The sequence below is a fragment of the Leptonychotes weddellii genome, chromosome 5, assembly GCF_054177405.1.
Source record: "Leptonychotes weddellii isolate Sample4059 chromosome 5, ASM5417740v2, whole genome shotgun sequence".
Taxonomy (NCBI): Eukaryota; Metazoa; Chordata; class Mammalia; order Carnivora; family Phocidae; genus Leptonychotes; species Leptonychotes weddellii.
In genome coordinates, this window is record NC_138373.1 from 107,722,481 (window position 1) to 107,746,321 (window position 23,841).

Sequence of the window (23,841 nt, forward strand, 5' to 3'; positions counted from 1 at the left end):
ACCTCTGCAAGGTCCCTCCTCCCTAGGGTCACCCCTGACTTTACAGGGGTACTTTGCAGGCCTTATGTTGCTTGACATCTCAGCAGCAGCCAACACAATTGACTATTCTCTCCTTCTACAAACACTGCTGGTGTTCTTACCTTCTTAGCAGTCCCTTCTCTGTTGCATAAGGACTTTGCTTGTTCCTTAAACCACAGAGGTCTGTCAGAGATCTTGTGCCCTTTGAACTCTATACACCCTATGTAGTCTTATTTTCTCCCCAGCTTAAATGGCCTCCATATGCTGTTGAGTACCCTAGCTCCAGTCCAGATCTTTCTCTGGAGCTCCAGTTTAATCCACTGTCCACTGAAAAGCACTTGGATATTTCACAATGCCCAAAGTAGCACAAACATAGTATGTTCTAAACTCAACTTGTCAGCTTCCCCTGCAAACCTGTTTTTCCTCCAGTACCACTATTCGGTTAAATTTAAGTTCAATAAATATTTATTGAATGCTTGCTACCATACGTGCCAGGCAGGAACCGTGCACTAGGCATTGGTGATTAAGAGGACAAATATGGCCCCTGCCCTCTCATAACAAAATACAGTGTGATAATCACTATGACGGGAAAATACTATCATCTGTTGGAGCACATACAGGGTATACCCAATTGTGCATGCCAGAAACCTGGCAGCCAGGGGCGCCTGGGTGGCTCAGTCGTTAGGCGTCTGCCTTCGTCTGGGGTCATGGTCCCAGGGTCCTGGGATCGAGCCCCGCGTCGGGCTCCCTGCTCCGCAGGAAGCCTGCTTCTTCTTTTTTTTTTTAAAGATTTATTTATTTATTTGCGAGAGAGAATGAGAGAGAGCACATGAGAGAGGGGAGGGTCAGAGGGAGAAGCAGACTCCCTGCCGAGCAGGGAGCCCGATGCGGGACTCGATCCAGGGACTCCAGGATCATGACCTGAGCTGAAGGCAGTCGCTTAACCAACTGAGCCACCCAGGCGCCCAGGAAGCCTGCTTCTCCCTCTCCCACTCCCCCTGCTTGTATTCCCTTTCTTGCTATCCCTCTCAGTCAAAATAAATAAATAAAATCTTAAAAAAAAAAAAAACTGGCAGCCAACCTTAATTTCTGCTGTTTTCTTACCACTCCTATTTAGCTGATTACTACATCTTTTCAATCTACCTACTTCCTTTAATCTCTGCAACTATCATCTTCCTTAGTCTGAATGATATAGCTTCCTAACTAGTCTCCTTGCCTATGGTTCTCCTCACCTCTAGTCCATTCCTGGCACTGCAGCCAGAGTGACCTTCCTAAAGCACAAAAATGCCTTGCCATGTCCCTGACTTAACATTTCAAAGGCTTCTCATTGTCCTCAGAGTCAAGTCCAAAATTTACAGTATGGTTTACAGAGACTTTCTCCCTTGAGCCTAGCCTTTTCATGCTCCCTACCACAAACTCCATATTCTCACAACACACTAATTCCTCAGATTCTTAAAATGCACTGAGGTCTCTGGTCCTTTGCATATATTTTTTTTCCCTCTGCCTGAGACACTTCCTCACCAATCTTCACTGGCTAACTCTTACTTATCATTCTGATCTCAAGTTGAAAGGTCATTAGCACAAGAAGACCTCTCTTAACCACTTAGAATTGGGTCAGGGCCCTACTAGGAGCTCCCACAGCAAGTTTTACATTGCCCATTATGACTTCCATGAAACTTTAAAGATTATTTTATTTTCTGACTTCCGAGGAAGTCTGTGAGCTCTGCCAAAGCAGAAGCCTATATCTGTTTTGTTGGTAATTGTATCTTCAATGCCTCGTATAGTGTGTGGCACAAAGTAACCTCTCCACGCCTCAGTTTCCTCATCTATAAAACAAGAATGAGAGAACCAAGCTCGTTGTTTGTTTGCATTTTGTTAAATAACCATTTTCTTTTCTTTTTTTTTAAATAACCATTTTCTTATAGCTCACAATTTTATGCGACAGAAATTCGGATAGGGCTCAGCTGGGTGATTCTTCTATCCCAGTGGCATTGGCTATTCACTTAGTGATATTCAGCAGGCAGATGGGTTGGTCTGGAGAGCTTCACTCACATAGCTGACACCTTGATGGGAATGACCGGAATGCTGGGATCAGCTGGAGCTGTCAGCCAGAGTGTCAACATGGGACCTCTCCAGCATGGCAGTCTCAAGGTAGTGAGACTTCTTACATGGCTGCTCAGAGCTACCTGTGTTCCAAGAAGCCTGGGCAGAAGCTGCAAGGCCTCACTTCAAAAGGTCCAGATCCCCCAGAGGATTTTTTTGAGAGTTAATTAATATATATGTTAGAGTACTTACAACAGTGCTTAACTCATAAGTACTATTAGTTATTATTCTTTTTAAGTTTATTTATTTAAGTAATCTCTACACCCATCATAGGGCTGGAACTCATGACCCCAAGATCAACAGTCCTGTGCTCTTCTGACTGAGCCAGCCAGGCGCCCCACGTATTAATTATTCTTAAAGGGATGCAAAAATGAGTAAGAAGCCTTCCTTTCTCAATTACTGATATGTACCTCCTCGTAAATAAACACTTACTGCCAAACTCTCAGCCTTCTTACTTCCCTTCAATCTGACTTTGTCGCTACACATGCTCCCTCACCTTCAGTGACACTGTCTAGCAGCAAGACTAGTATTAAATCAATATTTAATAGTCACATGCTTTTTTATTAATAGGATATCTACATTAATTTCCATTGTGTCACTAAAGTAAGTTCATCGTAACTCTCAGCTGTATAATTCCTATTCTTGTGAACCCGAATCGAGAGTCGGCCTTTGGTGGTAGTCCCTGTCATGACAATGCCACCTCAGCAAGACTAGAGAACGCCTTGGTTTCCGTCACCGCCGCCCGACTGCGGCAGAGGAGTCAAGTCCAGTGCGCCGGACTCTACACGGAATCGCTTCCTCCAGCTCCGCCACCAAAAAAGTGCCACTCTAGCACAGCCTCTGCGGCCTCTCCATCTCGATGATATCCTTTTCCTGTTTCCTGATGTTGCATGATGGGAGAAATAGTCTACTTTCCGCGAGCGGTGCCCAGGGAATGATCTAGTTCAGAACTCCATTTCCCGGCATGCATCGCGGCGGACGCTCAGCCCACGGGCAGGAGGCCGGTTCCGGTTGCATCAGCGTGGGATCCACGGCGAAATGAAACTGTTCGTGAGCGAGGGCGCCCCGGGGAGCCTGCCCGTGCTGGCCGCGGCGGGCAGGGCCCAGGGCAGAGCGGAGCTGCTTATCAGCACCGTAGGCCCCGAAGGTAGTCGGGCTGGTGCTGGTGGGCGGTGGATGAGGGGGCTGGGGCGGAAAAACACGCCCGACATCCATCCCGCAGTTGTCTTCCCCAAACCCCCGCGGTCCATCACGCAGTCCCGTCCACCTCCTCCCGCATTATTCTTGGTCAGCCCATCCCTTTTCTCCCCGTCACATCTTTCATTAATTGCTTCCCTTAATTACCCTCGGTATACCCCTTACCTCATCTCTAACCCCCCCCCAATCTTCCCGTATCCCGCCTCACTCCAGTGAACCTCTAGCTCCTTTCCGACTTTCTCCCACACCCTTCAGGCTCCTCCCACCCCCATACTATCTCTAGTTATTCATCACCACCTCCAGGCACCCCTTTGTTGTTTTTAGGAAACCCTACTCTCCTCTCCTAAAACAGACGCACATTCACTCCTTTCGGTTTACCTCTTCTTCCCAGCCATCTGTTTGGGTGCCTCTTAAAAGTAGTTCTGTCAGTTCTCCCAGTTCCTTAGATTACCCTGTTACTCTCGGTTGTTTCAGTATTTGGCTGCTGCACTGTCCCAATACCACCACCACCACCCCTCTGCAATGCCCATCTGTTGCTTCCAACTGGTGGTCTCAGCTGAACACCTGCTAGTCTGTGCAGCACATTCTGGACCCACCCCCTTGCATCGGTCCTACCCAGAAATCTTTCCAGTGTCTTCTCTTTTTCCCTGAACAATGTGAAGTTGTCCTTCTAAGTTAACAAAGTTTTTTTTCTTTTCCTTGTCTTTTCACTCCTTTACCTCTTCCGCATCAGAGTGTGTGGTCCCGTTCCTGACCCGGCCTAAGGTCCCTGTCTTGCAACTGGATAGTGGCAACTACCTCTTCTCCACTAGTGCAATCTGCCGGTCAGTATTGGTCCTGAAGGCAGGGAGGTGGCTGAATAAAATCAGGGTTTACTGTCCGCGGTGTGGTTTACTTTGCAACCACTACTTCACTGTGGGGTAAGAAATAGGCTAGACAGATGGGCCCCTCTAATTCAACCTTCTGTTGCTCTCTCCTTGGGCAGATACTTCTTTCTGTTATCTGGCTGGGAGCAAGATGACCTCAGCAACCAGTGGCTGGAATGGGAAGCTACAGAGCTGCAGGTAGGCCTGAGACATGGGGGATGGCAGGCAGGCCCTTGCTCTGTATGGCCATCCTGACCTGTGTCCCCCACATTTTAGCCAGCTTTGTCTGCTGCCCTGTACTATTTAGTGGTCCAAGGCAAAAAGGGGGAAGATGTTCTTGGCCCAGTCCGGAGAGCCCTGACTCACATTGACCAAAGCTTGAGTCGTCGGAGTTGTCCTTTCTTGGCTGGGGTGAGTTGGGCTCTGAAATGGGGATCAGAGAAAATTGTATGATATAAGAACCAAGAGGAAGGCTATACTCAGAGTGCAAAACCCAACACTGCCACTTGCTAGCAGTATAATCTTGAAAAATCACCAGATTCTAATCTTCAAGTTTTTTCATTTTTGAAGTGGGGTAATATTAGTAGCCACCTCAATGGGTTATTGTGAGGATTAAATGAGGTAACTTAAAGTGCTTAACAAAGTGTTTAACTCGTAGTAAGTGTTTAGGAAATGTTTGAAATTATTGTATGCACTGGGAAGAAACATAGTATTTTACCTGTGGACCTTTTTCTTTTCTTTCTTCAACAAAGGAGACGGAATCTCTAGCTGACGTTGTTTTGTGGGGAGCTCTATACCCATTACTTCAAGACCCAGCCTACCTCCCTGGTGAGAACTGTGCATGTCACTTCATCCCCAACCCCAGCCCAGGAGCTTGGTGGAGGAATTACAGAATAGGCAATACAAAATTGAGGATCCGCTTTGAAGTGTAGCATGACGGGGTAGTTACAGCATAAAGATGGCTGAGGGAACTGGGGAAGGTAACTGGAGAGACTTCATGAAGAAAGGGAGGAGATCCATTCTTGCCTTGCCCATTCCAAGTCTTGCTAATTCCCTCTTTTCTCCCATGCCCACAGAGGAATTGGGTGCCCTGCACAGCTGGTTCCAGACCCTGAGTTCTCAGGAGCCATGTCAGAGAGCTGCAGAGACTGTGCTGAAGCAGCAGGGCGTCCTGGCCCTCCGGCCCTACCTCCAGAAGCAGCCCCAGCCTGGCTCCGTTGAGGGGAGGGCTGTCAGCAATGAGCCTGAGGTTTGGAACAGAGCAGCAGGGTCCCCATAGAGCCTCAGTACCTGGGGAGGGGGGGGGCTTGGAGAGGGCCTTCGAGCATGGCCATTAACTCTTTCAGTTGTTGGAGAGCAAGGAAAGTTTCTTTAGTCTCTGGGCCTCCTCACCTGGTGAGGAATCGTGTCTGCCCTTCACAGGAGGAGGAGTTGGCCACTCTGTCTGAGGAGGAGATTGCCATGGCTGTAACTGCTTGGGAGAAGGGCCTGGAAAGCTTGCCCCCACTTCGGCCACAGCAGAATCCTGTGTGAGTAGGCACTGATGAGTGGGCTTTGTTTTGGTTTGTTTTGCTTTGTTTTTTTAGGTAGGCTCCACACCAGCATGGAGTCCCAACACAGGGCTTAAACTCATGGCCCTGAGATCGAGACCTGAGCTGATACCAAGAGTCAGATGCTTGGGGCGCCTGGGTGGCTCAGTCGTTAAGCGTCTGCCTTCGGCTCGGGTCATGATCCCAGGGTCCTGGGATCGAGCCCCGCATCGGGCTCCTCCTTGCTCGGTGGGATGCCTGCTTCTCCCTCTCCCACTCCCACTGCTTGTGTTCCTTCTCTTGCTGTGTCTCTCTGTCAAATAAATAAATAAATAAATGATCTTTAAAAGAGTCCGATGCTTAAGCGACTGAGCCACCCATGCGCCCTGGGGCTTGGTTCCTTAAGTGGAAGTTATTGATAGTGCCAGTGTTTGTCTGACAGGTCACCTTCACTGACCTCTTTAATTTCCGTCTTTTCCTTTGGCACTTTATACTTCTCATCGCACTGATCCCAGACACCAGTTATATAATAGAATGCAGCCCCCCGAGAGTAGAACCCCAGGCATACTCCCCTTTATGTCTGCCGTGGTAGGAAACACACTTCCAATGAAGGGAGAAGTCACAGAGCGCCATGTGAGCGCCACACAGTGTGCTACAAAGTGCTTAGGGGCTCGGGATACAAGGATCACAGCTGGAAGGCTGGTCGTTGATGAAGGAAGGCTTCTCTGAAGGAGCTGATTTCTCAGCTGGATTTCAGAAAAAATTATGGTGTTTAGTTATAGGGAGCAAAGTCAATGAATGCAGGAGAAATCAGTGAGCTCTCTTTTAAGGAAATGAGCTGGAAAATGTTCCAGGAAGTAGTTGGAACCTCTAACTGGAATTTACATTAGCAACTGGGAAGAAGGGGTGAGGTTAACAAGAAGAATCATTTGAGTCTTTATTTTTTTTGTTTTTAAGATTTTATTTATTCGACAGAGAGAGACATCGAGAAAGGGAACACAAGCAGGGGGAGTGGGAGAGGGAGAAGCAGGCTTCCCGCTGAGCAGGGAGCCTGATGTGGGGCTCGATCCCAGGACCCTGGGATCATGACCTGAGCCGAAGGCAGACGCTTAACCGACTGAGCCACCCAGGCGTCCTTCATCTGAGTCTTCGTTAACAGTAGGAGCCATGGGAATCTGAGCTCTCAGGATGGCCAAGGTTGAAGGACACAGTAAAGGATGGGAGTGAGTGATTATAGGTTGAGAATGGTTGGAAAGATCAAAGGAGCCCTGGTGAGGGGTCAGTGCTAAGGATGTGTGCAGCTGAGCTGTCGGGTGCAAAGCACAAAAAGAGCAGAGTGGCTCGAGTGACTTGAGACTGCAGATTGAGTGGCATAACTAGGCATGTGCCTGGGAAAGTTACTGGGGAGCGTGGCGAGGAAGGCGGTAGCTGATGCCGGCGGACTTGAGTAGGACCACAGAGAGAGTACCACTGTGGGTTGGGGTGGGGGGGGAGTCGGGTATGGAAGGACTTGAGTGGCAGGCTGTGAGTACTTGAAGCAATGACTGGAGGTCATGCTTCCAGCTGGGAAGAAGAGAAGAGGGCAGTGCGGGAAAGGGTGCTTGGGTGGCATTGGGAGTCTGGGGGGCGTGGTGGTTGGACAGAACCAGGAAGAGTTTTGTCAATACCCAGGAAGTTGGAGCCTGAGAATGAGCTGGTGGAAAAGAATCAGTCGTGATCATAAAGTGAGACAGAGGTCAGTGTGGAATGCGGCTCCGTCAGAGCAGTACCTGGCCTTGCTCACTGTGGCAGGCCCTGTACTTTCAACTGTAGGGGGTCTCATGGCTTTTAGGGGAGTTCATGATCCTGTGGTTTCACGTGAGGAAAGACTTCAGATGTACCTGAGTCTGTGACAGTAGAACAGGTCTGTGTCTGGGTGTTCTGTGCACTGTTGGTCCCACTTGACCCTTGCTTCTCCTCCATGGACCGTTGTCTTTCTCTTTCCCTACCAGGCTGCCTGTGGCTGGGGAAAGGAATGTGCTCATCACCAGCGCCCTCCCTTATGTCAACAATGTCCCACACCTTGGAAACCTCATTGGTTGCGTGCTCAGTGCTGACGTCTTTGCCAGGTGGAGCCAGCTGCAGGGGGAGGACCTTCTGAGGGAGCGGTGGGCCCAAGGGAACAGAATGCCTCAAGGGTGGAGGCTGGGGGGGTCCCCGGGACATGGGAGGGGCCAAGGGGGCCCCTGAGATCACCATATCCCCTTCCAGGTATTCCCGCCTCCGCCAGTGGAACACCCTCTATCTGTGTGGGACAGATGAGTACGGTACAGCAACAGAGACCAAGGCTATGGAGGAGGGTCTGACCCCCCAGGAGATCTGTGACAAGTACCATGCCATCCATGCTGACATCTACCGCTGGTTTAATATCTCATTTGATATTTTTGGTCGTACCACTACTCCACAGCAGACCAAGTAGGTTTCCTCTAATCAGTCAGGAATGGGGGGTGAACGCTGGGGCTGGGGGCAGTGAGAATGTCCTGGAGACAGAAGGAACCAAAAGTGTTGTCTAGGCATCCATCCCCCTCCGCCCCCCACCAGAACTTAGGATCTGAATATTGCCCTGAAATGGATCCCAAGCATGGGGATTCCTAGAGGCGGAAGGCTGCCCAGGGGCTGAAGGAGCGGCGAGGCAGGGAAGAGACAGGACTTAGGCTCATGGGAAGTATCTGCCTGCCCTCTGCCACCACCCTGCTCTTCCCTGGCTGCTCTGGAGTTCCAAGGACATTCCCATGCACTCCCATGCAGGTGTATAGCAAATACACTCATTCTTCCTCTGCTTGGTATTCATCCTTAATAAAAACTATGTAACGGGCAGGCTGTGAGCTTAATAGTGTTAAGCAGTTTCGCAGTTGGACTGATTAATTTTGATTTTGGGACATATTAAAAAAGTACAATCCTGTCTTTTTAGAGATTTTTGTTAGCACAGTGTACGGAACTGTTAAATTTGTATTTGACAAACAAATTCTAGAGTGTTGAGGGAAGAGATTGTGTGGGGGAGTTGGGGAGTGTGTATGAGGGGTCTGGGTCATCCAGTAAGACTCCCTAAAGATGACTAGATGGCTGTGGCCTTTGGGGGGCCTTCTGCCTGGTTTCTGCGGCACTGGGACTGATGTGGGGCCTGGGTGGAGTGACGGGAGGGAGGGGCACCACCTCCTCTGACCTGGCCCTCCCCTGTGCCTGACTCACCTTGCCAGAATCACGCAGGACATCTTCCGGCGGTTGTTGACCCGAGGTTTTGTGCTGCAAGATACTGTGGAGCAGCTGCGGTGTGAACGCTGCGCCCGCTTCCTGGCTGACCGCTTTGTGGAGGGTGTGTGTCCCTTCTGTGGCTACGAGGAGGCCCGGGGTGACCAGTGTGACAAGTGCGGCAAGCTCATCAATGCCACTGAGCTCAAGGTGAGAGCAGCGTCTCATGGAAGGAGAGGAAGGAGGAAGGAAACAGTGTCTATTGTTCAGGGACTTGCAGGCTGGTCCCATTCAGGATTTTTATTTTAGCATTCAGGACCTTTCCCCAGTGCCTCTTCTTTTTTTTTTTTAAGATTTTACTTATTTATTTGAGAGAGAGAGAGCAGGGGGAGGGAGAGGGAGAAGCAGACTCCCCGCTAAGCAGGGAGCCCAAGGTGGGGCTCCATCCCAGGACCCCGGGATCATGACCTGAGCCGAAGGCAGCTGTTTCACCGACTGAGCCCCCCCAGGCGCCCCTCACCAGTGCTTCTTTTACCCTATCTCATCGTTCAGTCCATTGGACGCTTTCGGAGCATTTACCACGTGCCTAGCATTGTGCTAGGAAATGGGCAAGATGAGGGCCTGCTTCCCTACCTTTGCTCCTGCTTCAGACCACCCGATTTGCATTTGTTTATTAGTTCTTTTTTTCTTCCGTAAACACGCCTCCTCTTCTCTGTGTTTATTCTTTGGCTAACTTACTCGTTCATTTATATAACACATGTGTTTTGAGTCCTTATGAGAGGGGTAGTCACTGGCGATATAGCAGTGAATAACACAGATCTTTCTGTAGTGTGGGGAGGAGACCAACCCTGAAGCCAAGAGCATCCATACAGGATAAACTGCCGGGACGCTGGGACAGTGGCTTCTGGGGAAAGATTTTAGCCGGGTGATTAGGGAAGGCTTGTCAGAGGAGCTGACACGTGACCTGAGAGTTTAACTGAAGAATGAGAAGGAGCAAGCCGGGCAATGAGAGGTTGAGAGCGTTCCACGCAGAAGGAACAGGAAGTGCAAAGGCGCAAGGCAGCAAGCAGTTGGCTGGGCAGAGGGAGGAGGCCAGCCGAGCCGTAGCACAGTGAGAGGGAGGCTGGATTGAGATGAGGTCAGAGAGGTCGGCGGTGACGACGCCCGGGGCCTGGTGTGCCGCTGTGGCAGCTGGATGGTAGGCTGCTCCGTGGAAAATGGACGGGAGGGACGCAAGAGAGAAGGTGGGGAGACCAGTTTGGAGGCCAGAGTGGTAGCTCAGAGACGGGATGATAGGTTGGCCTGGGTTAGTAACAGCAGGAATGCGAAGGGAAAAAGGATTTGAAATAGATTTCGGAGGCAAACTCTATAGAACTGAACAGGTGAATTCGGGGTGAAGGGATGTCAAGAAAACGATGACTTTTAAGTTTTTGGCTTGAGCCACTGGGGTAGACAGCAGCACCGTCTACGAATGTGGGCAGGCTTGGGTGAAGGACAGGCGCTGTGGTGGAGTGCGGGGGTACTGGGTTTGTTCAGCTTGTGGAGCCTGTCAGACACCCGCGCGGACGCGTTAGGTGGGCAGTTGGAGGTAGGCTTGTAGAGCTCAGGACAGAGGTCCTGAGAGAGAGCCCGTCGCTCCGCTTCAGAAGCCCAGGCGCCTGGCTGGCTCAGTCGGTAGAACTGGCGCCTCTTGATCTCAGGGTCGGTCATGAGTGAGTTCAAGCCTCGCAGGGCGTGGAGCCTATTCAAAAGAGAAAGGACTCAAAAGCCCAGATCAGAACTCACTGGGAAGCTTTCATTGGCCACCCCCCCGCCAACTGTTGAGTCCTCTCGCCATCACCCGCCAGTATTAGAGTCAGTGTGTGCCGTAAAAATAAGTATTTCTTGATGTTTTGCTTTGGAAAGGTCTGCACTTGTTTCTCAGGGGACCCGCTCTCCCTAACGTGATTGTAATTTCTTCAGGGAGAGGAAATGTGTGTCTTGGTTCCTTCCTCCCCTCACGCAGCTGTGTACGGTGCTCTTTACTTAGCCTGCACTCAGAGAATGCTTTTTCCTATTCTTTGCAGTGATAGGACAGAGTCGTGAAACTCTGAGTAACAAATGTTATGCTCTGTGGACCTGAGTCTTCAAGTTCACAGAAGGCCCAAGTAAGCATGAAGCTCAGTTAAGATGGCAGACTGGGGAGCTCATTCCTCCGTGCGTCTCCCCTTGCCTGCACAGCTCCCCCTAGCCTCAAGTCCTGATCCTACGTCATCACTGTGGGTCACCCTTTCCCTTGAATTTCCCTTCACAGAAACCTAAGTGTAAAGTATGCCGGTCGTGCCCTGTGGTGAAATCCTCTCGGCACCTGTTCCTGGACCTGCCTAAGGTAAGTGGGCCTTTGCCTCAAGCTAGTCTGCACGGCCTCTTCGGCCCCCTCTGCCTCAGCCACAGATCTGTACCAAGCCATGCTCAAGTGTTTTTAATTTCCCTTTTAAAAACACACAGGCTTTTTTTTTTTTAAAGAATTTTTTTATTTATTCATTTGAGACAGAGATAGAGAGAGCGCGAGCAGGTGTAGTGGGGAGAGGCAGAGGGAGAGGGAGAAGCAGACTCCCCACTGAGCAGGGAGCCCGATGTGGGGCTCGATCCCAGGACCTGGAGATCATTACCTGAGCTGAAGGCAGACGCTTAACCATCTGAGCCACCCAGGCGCCCCCAAAAATACACAGGCTTATTGTAAAAAAGACATAACAGATTAAAGGGGACAAAGTGCAAGGCCCAGGCCCATTCCCCAGAGGTATTAAGGCTCATTTTCCTTTGTGTCTATTCAGAAATAACATATGCATATGAAAGTGTTTTCATGTCTTTTTTCTTTTTCCTAATACAAATTAGATCATGGCATTCACACTGTTTTGCACTCTACTGTCTTTCTTTTACTTTATAATGTGTCTTGACTGGATTTTCTGCATTAGTAGATTTGCCTCCTTTTTAACTTTGGAAATAATTTCAAGTTCACCAAAAGCTGCAAGAATAAACAGTTGCTAGATCAAAGAACCTCATGTACCCATTATCTAGGTTCACTAGTTGTTAAGGTTTTGCTCTATTTATTTTAGCATATTCTTGCTCTTTCCACATATGCACGTGCGTACATAGCCTCTTTAATCTCTTTTTTTTTTAAGATTTGTTTAGAGAGAGGAGCATGCACGCACATAGTGGGGAGGGGCAGAGAGAGGGAAAAGAGAGTCTTAAGCAGACTCCGCTGAGCATGGAGCCCGATGCAGGGCTTGATCCCATGATCCCGAGATCACCTGAGCCGGATGCTTAACCAACTGCCACCCAGGCGCCCCTGTATTCTCTTTACTCTTAAATACTTAATTGTGTTTCTTAAGGAAAAAAAGACATTCTTGCATAGCCATAGTAAACAACTTCAAGAAATTTAACATTGATATAGTTGTCTGATCTACCGTCCACATTTCAGTTTTGTCAGTTATCCCAATAATACCTTTTATGGGGTTATTTTTCCTTTAGTACAGAATCTAGCTCAGGGTCATGTATTGCATTTAGTTTTTCTGTCTAGTTTCCTTTAATCTGAAAAAGTTCCTCAGCCTTTCTTTAACAGTGTTTAAGACTGCGGTCCCTGCCCCCCCCCACCTCCCCCCAGTTGAATATTCCTTATTTTGGATTTGTTGGCTGTTTCCTCATGATTAAATTCAGGTTATGCATCCTTAGTTGGAATACTGCATAAATGATATATGTCCTTTCCAGAGGTACATGATGGCCATTTCCCCCTTATTGGTGATGTTAATTTTGTCTAGTTGAAGTGTTACTTGTTTACTATACAATTAACATTTTCCCTCTTACAACTTATAAGCAATCTATGGGAGTATATTTTTAAAACATACAAATACCTTGCTCATCATTAAAAGGTGCCATAGATTTAGCATCCATTTAATCATTCTTTTTTTTTTTTTAAGATTTTATTTATTGAGAGAGAGTGAGCAAGCACAAGCAGGGGGATGGCAGAGGGAGAGGTAGAAGCAGACTCCCCACTGAGAGGGGAGCCCAGTACGGGGCTCGATCCCAGAACCCCAGGATCAACACCTGAGCCGAAGGCAGACACTTAAGGAACTGAGCCACCCAGGCACCCCTTAGTTAATCATTCTTACCCTGAACCACTTTTCATGAAGCTTTTCCAACTCTCCAACCCCTTCTCCTTTGCGCATTTATTAGTTATTAGGTATCCATTATCAGTGTGGGCTCATGGATTCCTGTTGTTTTCAGTGGTTTGTAATTAATTCCTGTCATGAATTATTTTCATGTTCACATTGTCCCTTATTTGGCCAGCGGGAGCCTCTTTAAGATTGTTTCTCTGTGTTTTTGACATCTCCCACCTTTTGCTAAGTGCTTCCTTATTTTCTGGCATAACAAGATATCTAGGTTCATTTGTTCCAGCCTCAGAAGCAACCATTTCTCCACAAAGCCCTGGTTCATTTTAGTGGAGAACAGTATTAGAGACCCTGATTGAGGGGTGCTCATTGCAACTGGGGTGTCTTTGCTTCTAGGCCTTTCCCGCAAAAAGAGTTAGGCATTCATTTGAAGTTCACACTGACACCTCCGATTCCAGTCCATCCCTACAGGGGTCTTCCCCACCTTCCCTTATTTCATGTTTGTTTCTCCCTTCTAACACAGTAAGTACCCTGGCTTCTGACCTTTACTCATTTGCTCAATCCTACGGTACACCTAAAAATAATTTCAGAATTGCTTCACCCATACCACTACAAAAAGCCCTGCTAAAAAGAGTTTGGGGTTTGTTGGCAGCCTTGTCCCTCCCCCCAGCTGAGGCTGTATAATCAGATAATGTGTTCAGAATTGTTTTAGCTTAGCTTTTTCCCCCCTTCACTGTGGTTTTGTTACTGAAATAAGTTAATAAGTTTGGTTCATTTGCTTTTAGTTTTTTTTCCTCTCCTTGTCCTTGTTAATTTTATTTTTTGAATAAGGAGAACATCAGTCTGCTTTTAAAAATCAAAACCATACAAAAAGGTATACTCAGAGAAGTGTCATTCCCTTTCCTGTTCATGCCACCTTGTTCTCCCATCTCCTGTTGCTAATCAACTTTGTCTTCGGTTTTATTCTTAATGTGTTTATTTTTGTAAACATATATATCAAGATAAGCAGGTGTGTGTGCATGTTTTCTTATTTCCTCTTCTCATTCAAAATACAGCATTCTGGGTGTATACTCTTTCGCGTTTTGTTTTTTTCACCTGACAGTACGTTCTGGAAATCACTCCATATCAGTTCATAGGTATCCTTATTTGGTCAGTTTTTAATAGCTGCATAGTACTCCATTTGGTGTAGGTACTATAGTTTATTCAATCTGTTTCCTAGGATTACCATTTAGGTAGTTTCCAGTAAATTGTGATTATAAATAATGCTGCAGCAAACAACCTTGTGCTTATGAATTTTTGTACTGTTGGAAGTGTATCTTCAGGATAAATTCCTTAAAAGTGATTACTTGCATATGTAGTTTATTGCCAGATTTTCCTCAGTAGGTGTTGTTTTGTTTTGCCTTCCTACCAGCATTGTGTGCACCTCTTTCCCCATACCCTCAGTGGTAGAGCTGTTGTCAGGCTTCGAAGCTATGGTATTTATGTGTGTAAATCACATGAGCCATTCCTTCCAACAGATTTATCTTTGTTTTTCTGCTTATAAAAGTGAAATAAACTTGTTTCTAAAATCTCAGGTAGAAATATGGTATAAAAGTAGATGTTCCGCATAATTCCATCTGAGAATAAAGCACTGATACATATATTTCTTCACAATTTTTTGAGTTTCTGTTCATCTGTATGTTATTACTTATTTTTATAATGATAGGATTATATGATACATTATTTTGTGGTTTGCTTTACTTTATAAATGTATCTTGGAGATCTTTACATGTCCAGTACATACAGATCTAACTCACTCTTTAATGGCCTTATAAGTATTTAATTGTATTGATACACCATATTTCTTTAAACTGCTGAACCATGGGAGTTGGTTGCAATTTTTTTGCTGTGATGAGCATGTACTTCCTTATATACACATCCATGCACTTTTGTGTATTTCGTTTTTCGTTTTTTTTTTTTTTAGATTTTATTTGTCAGAGAGAGCCCAAGCAGGGGGATCAGAAGGCAGAGGGAGAATCAGGGTCCCTGCTGAGCAGGGAGCCCGATGCAGGGCTCGATCCCAGGACCCTGAGCTGAGGCAGTTGCTTAAGTGACTGAGCCACCTGGGCATCCTATTTTTGTCTATTTCTACTGCAGAAATTCCTAGCAGTGGAATTGCTATGTCAAAGTCATGAGTCTTTTTTTTTTTAAAGATTTTATTTATTTGACAGAGCACAGTCGGGGAGCGGCAGGCAGAGGGAGAAGCAGGCTTCCTGCTGAGCAGGGAGCCTGATGTGGGGCTCAATCCCAGGACCCCGGGATCACGCCCTGAACCAGAGGCAGATGCTTAACCGACTGAGCCACCCAGGCGCCCCAGTCACGAGTCTTTTAATTATATACTGCCAAACTACTCCAAAGAGGTTGTACATATTTATCCTTATGCGAACCATGTATGAGACTGTCCTAAATCAGCTCTCTTTCTCTGCCATCTCAGCTGGAAGAACGACTGGAGGGATGGTTGGGGAAGACATTGCCTGGCAGTGACTGGACACCCAATGCCCGGTTCATTATTCGTTCTTGGCTTCGGGATGGCCTCAAGCCACGCTGCATAACCCGAGATCTCAAATGGGGAACCCCTGTGCCCTTAGAAGGCTTTGAGGACAAGGTAAAAACCCTATGCTTTATTCATATGTCATATTATTCTGCCTTTGGGTTGAGACCCTGAGCTAATAGAATAGACTCTTGATTATGTCTTGCTTCATTTGGAGGCTGGGTTGGTGAGGTTCTCCCAGTGTTCCTTCATCCTAGTCTGTCTCCTTCCTCCTGGCCCTCCAGGTATTCTATGTCTGGTTTGATGCCACCATTGGCTACTTGTCCATCACAGCCAACTACACAGACCAGTGGGAGAGATGGTGGAAGAACCCAGAACAAGTGAGCAGTTCTTGGTTAGCCTTTCTGTTGGGAGGGTGCGTGCATTGGGATGGTTAGGGTTGGGTATCTGATCTTCCTTGGGCCTTTGAAGAAGATCTCAGGACCTTTGTTTCCCAACTGTATTCTGTAGGTGAACCTGTATCAGTTCATGGCCAAAGACAATGTTCCCTTCCACGGCTTAGTTTTTCCTTGTTCAGCTTTAGGAGCTGAGGACAACTATACCTTGGTCAACCACCTCATTGCTACAGGTACCCTGGAAGACTGAAGATGGGGAAGTTCCTAGGGAAAGAGGGCTGAGGCAGTATTTGGAAGAAGATCCTGGAGAGGTGCTAGATCTTGAGTTAGGAGTTGAAATGAAATAGGAAGTAATTAGAACATGAGAACTCAACCCGGAAGAAGGGAACAAGAGCCTAAGAAAGCAAAAGCCTGAAGCTAAAATTTTGTAATGGGTAGAAGCAAAGGGCAAAAAGGCTAAAATGGAGAGGAAGAAATCCCCAAATTCTTTGCAGGCCCGCTACTCAAGAAGTGTTGCTGGACACCCATAGTTGAGGTTGAGGGAGAGGAAGAGTTAGTGGGTCAGAGAGGGAAATGTGTGATTTGAGCATATGATTCTCATTCTACTTCTCTGTCCAGAGTACCTGAATTATGAGGATGGGAAATTCTCCAAGAGCCGGGGCGTGGGAGTGTTTGGTGACATGGCCCAGGACACAGGGATCCCTGCTGACATCTGGCGCTTCTATCTGCTCTACATTCGGCCTGAGGGCCAGGACAGTGCCTTCTCCTGGACAGACATGTTGCTCAAGAATAATTCGGAATTGCTTAACAATCTGGGCAACTTCATCAACAGGTGGGACTTGGGCAGGTGGTCCGGGTTGGCAGATGAGCTGGGGGCGGGGCAGGCTGGAGGCTAGCTCTGCTCCACTAGGTGGGAGATGGAAGAGACGGGGGCGCCAAGAAGGCAGGAATGAGCAGGAGCTGTGAGGGATAGGGAGGACAATGTGGAAAGTGGATTTCTATCAATTGGTACCTGATCCTAGAACATAGTAGGATATGTTTGCTTGGGTGAAGTCAGTTGTACAGGTGTGTTTTAGCAAAGTTGGTCACAAAATGAATTTTTGCAAATTGGTTTCTTATTAATGTTCTTTATAGAATTGGAAATGTATTCTCTCGTAGCAAAAAAGTTACTTGCAGACCATTAGACAAGTTTGGCTGAAGAAAGGGATTATTTTAGTTGTAGGGGTAGGAGACGTTTACTGTACTTTGGGGAGTTTTTGTTACTTTAGGCTCGCACTCCATTACTGATCTCCGTCTCAGCTCTTCTGCAGTCTAAAGAAGTATACTCCGTGGCTCCCCAACCCCACCCTTTCAGATTTGGTTGTCAACCGCATTTCACAGATTGTCTCTATTAGAGTACTAGATAGCAAGTTACATATATTTCGACTTGATCGTTCTTTATATTGATTTCTTAAAAATCAAATGGACGTTGCCTAACTTTATCAGGTTTCTTATTCTTAGGGGAGAGAGAGAGAATTTGTTAAGCTTTGCCTTCTAGCTTGAGGGAGCCAGGAGGTACCGGTTCTGAGAGAAAGGAGAATTAGGAGAGTCAGGCCAAATTTCTAGAAGGAGATTGGGCAATAATTCCTCTTTTCTTTTCCCTCTCTTTCCTTACTACCATCAAGAGCTGGGATGTTTGTGTCTAAGTTTTTTGGGGGGTACGTGCCCGAGATGGTGCTTACTTCTGATGATCGGCGCCTGCTGGCCCACGTCACCCTGGAACTCCAGCACTATCACCAGCTGCTGGAGAAGGTTCGGTAAGCAATCTTGCACCCAGGTCTCATCTCAGTGATCTCTGCTGGCATGTTGAGAACCCCATACTGGTCCCTCTGGGACTTTACACCTTGGCCCACCCCCTCCCTTCCCAGGATCCGGGAGGCCCTACGCAGTATCCTCACCATCTCTCGCCATGGCAACCAGTACATTCAGGTGAATGAGCCTTGGAAGCGGATTAAAGGCAGCGAGGCTGACAGGTAAGTTTGGCTACAGGAATAAAGTGGCGGTGGGCCGTGTCCTCCTGGAAAGTCTGACTGTCTCTTCTTCCCCAGGCAGCGGGCCGGAACAGTGACAGGCCTGGCAGTGAATATCGCTGCCTTGCTGTCTGTCATGCTGCAGCCTTACATGCCCACGGTCAGCGCCACCATCCAGGCCCAGTTGCAGCTGCCACCTCTGGCTTGCAGTGTCCTGCTCACAAACTTCCTGTGCACCTTACCAGCCGGACACCAGATTGGCACGGTAGGTCTGAGGGCTGGACAGGCCGGCCTCTGAGCATCCCTGCCCTTGCCATGCAGTCTTTGGGGTGAGGTCAGAGAACTTGGACATAGGACTCTCACGGCTGTTCTCTGAACCCCTACCCCACTCCTCCCCACTGTGCGCTTAGGCTTGTTTCTGATAGGAAGTCCTTGGTATTCGCTCACAAGCTCAGTGTCATCTAGCCCATATGCCATCATCACTCTTCATCCCAGAACCCAAGACCTGGCATGTAAAACTAACTGGTCTAGGGTAGACGTTTGAAGAAACACCACGGTCCCCTGGTCTCCGTAATGCTGACAGGCAGTGAGCAGGGAGAATACAGGATAGCCATTTCCTCTTTGACACAAGAGGATAAAGTTAAGTTCACCTCTGTAGCCTTGTGTTAGCCTAGCATCCTTAAAATTGTTAAAGTCTTGGACCTTATTAATACTTTGGCCTTTCAGAGTGAGTGCCAGTGCTTTATCTGGATTCTTTACTGAAATTGGCAGTACATTTGTCTCTTTTTATGTAGAGTTCCTGAATGTCAGTGACTGGGGATAGAGGGGCCCTCTGCACAGTCTGGCAGGGTTTCTCCCTCGTCAGGGCATGATTATGGAATTCTTTCTTCACAGGTCAGTCCCTTATTCCAAAAACTGGAAAATGACCAGATTGAAAGTTTGAGGCAGCGCTTTGGTGGGGACCAGGTGAGAAAGCTAGACTGTGCTGTCACCCAGCAAGAGCCACAGTGTCCTCTCCTCGGTGTCCTAAGTAGTTCTCACTCAGTACTCTCTCCATCTTCCGGTCCTGCTCCTTCCTTCGAGTTGTTCTTCCCTGTCCTAGCAGCAGGAGCCCTTGGAGTGAAAGGTCATCACCGTCCCCTGAGCTGTGAGGTGACACTCGGGGCCGGGGGCATATTTACAGAGCAGGTGGTAACTCTGTTGTCCTTCTCCAGGCCAGAGCACCCCCCACACCAGCAGTTGTAGGGGCTGTGGCAGCAGCCGCCCCACAGCAGGTACAAGTGCTGATGGACGAGGTGACAAAACAGGTACGCAGTGGAAGCCCCGGGGGAGAGCGGAAAAGCCGAATCTCAAATAGGCTCTTTCTGGTCTCACTGCTGTTCTTCCCCGACCTGCTCTGCTCTTAGGGTAACACTGTCCGAGAACTGAAGGCGCAAAAGGCAGACAAGAACCAGGTTGCCGCCGAGGTGGCTAAGCTCTTGGATCTGAAGAAACAGTTGGCTCTAGCTGAGGGGAAACCCCTTGAAACCCCTAAAGGCAAGAAGAAAAAGTGAAAGTGAGAAACTGGCTCATAGAAAGTGACTTTAATGGATACGACAGTAATAAATAAATGTACAATCTCTATATACATGCTGAGACCCTTTCCTGTTGTCTACCCCGAGCTTCCCCCACTCCTGACTAGATGGGGTTGAGGGTCCCATCACTGGCACTGGAGGAGATGCTTGGCAGCCACTTTTGTGAACGGGAGGTAGTGGCCCGAGGGGGAAGCGATGGTCCCAACTGTTCATGCTTGGTGCAGATTAACCATTCGGTCAATGAGAGCTCGGCGAGTCGCCTCTACTTCCCTGGTCAGGCGCTCGATTTCCTGCTTGAGCCGTTCATTCTCTTCAGCTAGCTGTGTCACTTTCCTCTCATTCTCTTGTTCTTTCTCCTTCATGCGTTGCTTTCCAGCCCCAGCTGGGGACTGGCCACTCTGTTTCCGTTTCCTGGGTCTTCTGTGGTCTTCCTCCTCTTCCTCCTGAGCCAGGGAGCTCTGACTGGAATCTGGAGAGCAAGGGCTCTGGGAGGTGTTCGTGACCTCTGCTGGTCCTGGCTCCTCAGTCAGCCAACCCAGAGAGGCAGGGTCAAGAGTGGTGAAGGTTTTTGATTCTTCCTTCAAGGGAATGAGGAAAGGTAGGGTGGATATTAGTTGAGAAGGGAAGGGCAGTTACCCCCCCACCCCAGCTTTAGGCATAGCATTCTCACCTCCTTGTTTCCAGGGGGTGAAACATAGGTACCCCCATTTTCATCTGAGGACAGCACCTCTTGCAGGTCCTCATACCAGGCTTCCAGCTCCCAGCTGGACAGTGTCCCGAAGGAAAAAGGCAATGACTCAGCTGCCATGTCTGCAGTTGGATCAGGCTCTGGAAAAGGACATACTCAGGATGGGGGGTCGGGTGGGAGTGGAACAACTCCACAAAGCAGTCAGATCATCTATACAGGTTGGCAAACTGGCCTGGTACCTGTTTGCAGATAAAGTTTTATTGGAACATAACTACATTCGTTTATTTACATACTGTTTACGGCTGCTTTCATGCTGTAAGAGTGGAGACCTCAGCATCCAAAATATTTACTGTTTGGCCCTTTAAAATGTATCAATTGGTCTATACTAATCTTCCCTCTTTGCTGCTTTTGCCTGGCATTTGAAGAAGCATGGGTCTAGAATATACATTCTTAAGGGATCCTGGTAAAAGTCCCCAGCCTCTCTTGAGGAACTCTGTTGGTAGTTTCCAGGGGGCAATTATCAGACCATCTTGTGTTCCTTTCCCCTCTGTGTGGGCAGGCCTTTGGGTGAGTCTAACCTTGATGGGGACTGAGGTCTGGTAAGACCAACCAATTACCTTTGTTGGGGCTGACTGCTCACTCATCCAGCTTTCAATTAGGACGTGCTCTAAGAATAGTGATTTGGTCACCCAGTTAGGGGCAGGCCAGGAAGATGGATGTGGTCTGTCAGGAAAGGCTGCTCAAATTCAAACCCTCCTCTCCTGTCTTCTCTAGGTGTTTTCATAACTTATTAGGACCCCAGTACAAGGACCCTAAGCAGCATCTCGGAACTGGTTTTGGGAAAGGGATGGTGAAGTTTACCTGCTCTCAGGTGTGGTGATGTATGAAGATACACTTCCTTCTGGAACACTGTGGGGATCAAAGATAGATGTTAGCCATTTTTGGAAGGGAGGCAGGCAGCTCCTTTTATCTCCAGCCTCCTGTTGGTCTTTCCTCATTTCCTGTCTTACAGGGTGTGGATAGTCAGTGGTCCTTGCAGCCATTTCCAAGGACAGAGGAGAGCCTGACCTTTATTTATTTATTTTTTAAAGATTTTATTTATTTGACAGAGAGACACAGAGAGGGAACACAAGCAGGGGGAGTGGGAGAGGGAGAAGCAGGCTTCCCGCTGAGCAGGGAGCCCGATGCGGGGCTCGATCCCAGGGCCCTGGGATCATGACCTGAGCCGAAGTCAGATGCTTAACGAATGAGCCACCCAGGCGCCCCCTGACCTTTATTTTTAGTTGCTGACATTTGTGGTCCCAATTACATAATCGAAAAGTCATGGCCAACTCCACTTTCTCTAAACTCAAGGTAGGCCTCAAACCTGCCAGGGTAAGGACTGGACTACAGGGAAGGCAACAAATCAAGTGGTATTTTCCTAATTCCATTCACACACTGACATCCTCTAAATGCACATTTCCAGTCTTGATCTCTCCTGGGACCTCCAACTGGGTTATCTAATTGCTTACTAGGATCACCTTTTGGATGTCTAAAAGGCATCTCAGACTTCATATGTCCAAAGACAAATTCTGCTCATCTTCCCCTTCCATGGTCTTCCCCATCTCAGTAAATGGCAATTCTACTTGCTTAAGCCAAAAGCCTTAGTATTGTCCTGATTCCTCTCTCACACCCCACAATTCAAACCACCAGCTAAATTTTTAAACTCATTCTTCAAAAACCCAGTTGCATTGTTTTCAGTCTAGATCAAGTTACTACCCTCTCTGTTGGATTACCCAGTTTCTGCTCTTGCCACCCCTCCCCAAGTCTGTTCACAACAGCCAGAGTGAGCCTTTAAAAACTTAAGTCAGGTCCTGTCATTCTGTTCAAAACTGTTCAATGACTTCCAATTTCACAAATATTAAAGGCTAAGGTCCTTAAAATGGCTTAGCAGACCTCGCACAATCTACTCCTTTCCTGCCCTGGATTTCTCATTGACCACTCTCCCTCTTAAGTCCAGCCAGCTGGCCTCCTGTTTCCATGCTCCCACCTTAGGACTTCTGTTCTTGTTCCTTCTCCTGCAAAGCTCTTCTTTCCACATATCTGTAGGGCTTACTCCCTTGCCTCTTTCTAGATCTCTCATTTAAATGTCACCTCAGTGAAAGAATCCCTAGCCACCCAAGGTAAAACTGTAACCCCCACCCTGAGAATTCGCTACCCTTCCATGCTTTGGTTTTCTCCACGGCACTTTTGTATTTGTTCACGTGTAGCTTTTCCCACTGAAATGTAAGCTCTGTGAGAGCAGAGATTTTCTTGTTCATGGATGTATCCTGGGCCTAAAATGCATGGCACATAGTAAGTGCGTGATAAGTAATTTGTTAGGAATGAATGGGTAAGTTCTCACCAGTCTCTTACAGGGAAGGGAGGAGGAAGCCCAGAGGCAGAGCAGCAGCTGCCTATCCCAGGGGACTGGAGATGCAATATCGCCCAGAGTGTTTCTCTTCAGGGCTGTCCTCCCTGGGGAACCCTCCTTGCCTTCCAGTGGGTGGGACGCTGCTTTCATCAGCAGTGGCGCCCCAGGCCAGAGGGCTGCAGAGCCAAACAGGGGGCTGGCCTGATGCAATGGTTACACACACACAGATAATTAGTTGGAGACAGGACAGGGGCTAAGAGGCAGGGACCTACCTCAGGGGAAGGACCATACACTGGGGAGACCCCAAATGGCTTCCCACACTTAAGAGATCCAGGATGCTCTCTTGTACAGGAGGCCCAGGGACCTCTGGGGGAATGGGAAAACCCATCTCCGCTCCCCAGCCATTGGCACCCCTCCTCCCAAAGTCTTGAGTCAGTCTCCTTAAGGTTCTCTTCTCCGTTAGGGTGTGGAATGGCTGTCCTGTGGAGGATCCAGGAGCCCCAGCTACCGACGTGGCCACTCTGGCCCTGAGACGCTGGGGCTGAGACAGGATTGGGGGTGGGGTAGGGGTAGTGGCGTTCGCTGATGGTGAAGCGGCGGCAGTGGCGTCAGCCACGGTCCCCTAGGCGTCTCGGCGTGGGGGAGTGTCCTGCTGCCCCGCCTCCCACCGGACAGGCCCAACGAGGCGGCCTGGGGTCAGAAACGGAAGAGAATAAATCTCCCGAGGGCATCCGGACCCCCTGGCCCAACGGCAAAGAGCCAGGCCCATGCTCCGGGCAGGGGTGGGGTGACGTTATCGTCCGAAGGAAGAGAGGCCTGTGAGCACCACTCCTGAATAAACGATACTCCCCATCCCTCCCTCGGACTGTCACTGACTTCATCGGGGAAGGGGTGGGGCCACATGCTAAAAAGCAGATGCCCTAACTTTGAGGGGACAACCAGTGTTCCCGAGGATAGGAGGGTAAAAAGTAGATGGGGGATCAGTACTCGCCTCTCTCCTCAGGTTCCGGCTCTGATTTTGGTTCTGTGGCTGCCACCCGCTCATCTTCAACATGATATGCTCTGGGTCTTAGACTCAAGCCTCTGACGTCGGTAGCGCGGAGCACTGATCTTTTAATAAGGCCTTGCCCTCCTCTCGGGGGCGGGCCCAGAAGCTTACCAATC

General features: G+C 48.5%; 3 protein-coding genes across 3 annotated transcripts; 1 reads left to right on the forward strand and 2 right to left on the reverse strand.

Annotated features, from left to right (window-relative positions):
• Window positions 1–3,099: 3,099 nt before the first annotated feature.
• On the forward strand, window positions 3,100–19,650 carry MARS1 (methionyl-tRNA synthetase 1). The gene is made up of 21 exons (XM_006750687.3): window positions 3,100–3,268; window positions 4,052–4,142; window positions 4,304–4,382; window positions 4,461–4,595; window positions 4,937–5,012; window positions 5,261–5,433; window positions 5,607–5,713; window positions 7,705–7,821; window positions 7,964–8,167; window positions 8,950–9,151; window positions 11,235–11,309; window positions 15,563–15,733; window positions 15,904–15,999; window positions 16,130–16,247; window positions 16,633–16,846; window positions 17,679–17,810; window positions 17,922–18,026; window positions 18,102–18,288; window positions 18,918–18,989; window positions 19,238–19,330; window positions 19,430–19,650. The coding sequence occupies exons 1-21, from the start codon at window positions 3,160–3,162 to the stop codon at window positions 19,574–19,576; spliced, it is 2,703 nt and encodes a 900-aa protein (XP_006750750.2). The 5' UTR covers window positions 3,100–3,159; the 3' UTR covers window positions 19,577–19,650.
• DDIT3 (DNA damage inducible transcript 3) lies at window positions 19,592–20,411 on the reverse strand. Its single transcript, XM_006750686.3, has 2 exons — window positions 20,268–20,411; window positions 19,592–20,175 (listed from the first exon to the last, which is right to left on the reverse strand). Exons 1-2 carry the CDS (start codon window positions 20,403–20,405, stop codon window positions 19,807–19,809), a joined length of 507 nt encoding a protein of 168 aa, XP_006750749.1. The 5' UTR covers window positions 20,406–20,411; the 3' UTR covers window positions 19,592–19,806.
• A 29-nt stretch (window positions 20,412–20,440) lies between these two features.
• On the reverse strand, window positions 20,441–23,746 carry LOC145721814 (DDIT3 upstream open reading frame protein). Its single transcript, XM_081821910.1, has 3 exons — window positions 23,669–23,746; window positions 21,147–21,194; window positions 20,441–20,524 (listed from the first exon to the last, which is right to left on the reverse strand). Exons 1-2 carry the CDS (start codon window positions 23,729–23,731, stop codon window positions 21,153–21,155), a joined length of 105 nt encoding a protein of 34 aa, XP_081678036.1. The 5' UTR covers window positions 23,732–23,746; the 3' UTR covers window positions 20,441–20,524; window positions 21,147–21,152.
• Window positions 23,747–23,841: the final 95 nt, after the last annotated feature.

What these genes read in the sequence shown, in the direction of transcription:
- DDIT3 (XM_006750686.3), bottom strand. Translation starts at nt 20,405, where the DNA reads ATGGCAGCTGAGTCATTGCCTTTTTCCTTCGGGACACTGTCCAGCTGG. An exon ending in CACCCCCTGGAAACAAGGAG is followed by an intron (nt 20,176 to 20,267) that starts GTGAGAATGCTA and finishes ATTCCCTTGAAG; the next exon opens with GAAGAATCAAAAACCTTCAC.
- MARS1 (XM_006750687.3), top strand. Translation starts at nt 3,160, where the DNA reads ATGAAACTGTTCGTGAGCGAGGGCGCCCCGGGGAGCCTGCCCGTGCTG. An exon ending in GGGAAGCTACAGAGCTGCAG is followed by an intron (nt 4,383 to 4,460) that starts GTAGGCCTGAGA and finishes CCCACATTTTAG; the next exon opens with CCAGCTTTGTCTGCTGCCCT. An exon ending in TGGACGAGGTGACAAAACAG is followed by an intron (nt 19,331 to 19,429) that starts GTACGCAGTGGA and finishes CTCTGCTCTTAG; the next exon opens with GGTAACACTGTCCGAGAACT.
- LOC145721814 (XM_081821910.1), bottom strand. Translation starts at nt 23,731, where the DNA reads ATGTTGAAGATGAGCGGGTGGCAGCCACAGAACCAAAATCAGAGCCGG. An exon ending in GCCGGAACCTGAGGAGAGAG is followed by an intron (nt 21,195 to 23,668) that starts GCGAGTACTGAT and finishes TGATCCCCACAG; the next exon opens with TGTTCCAGAAGGAAGTGTAT.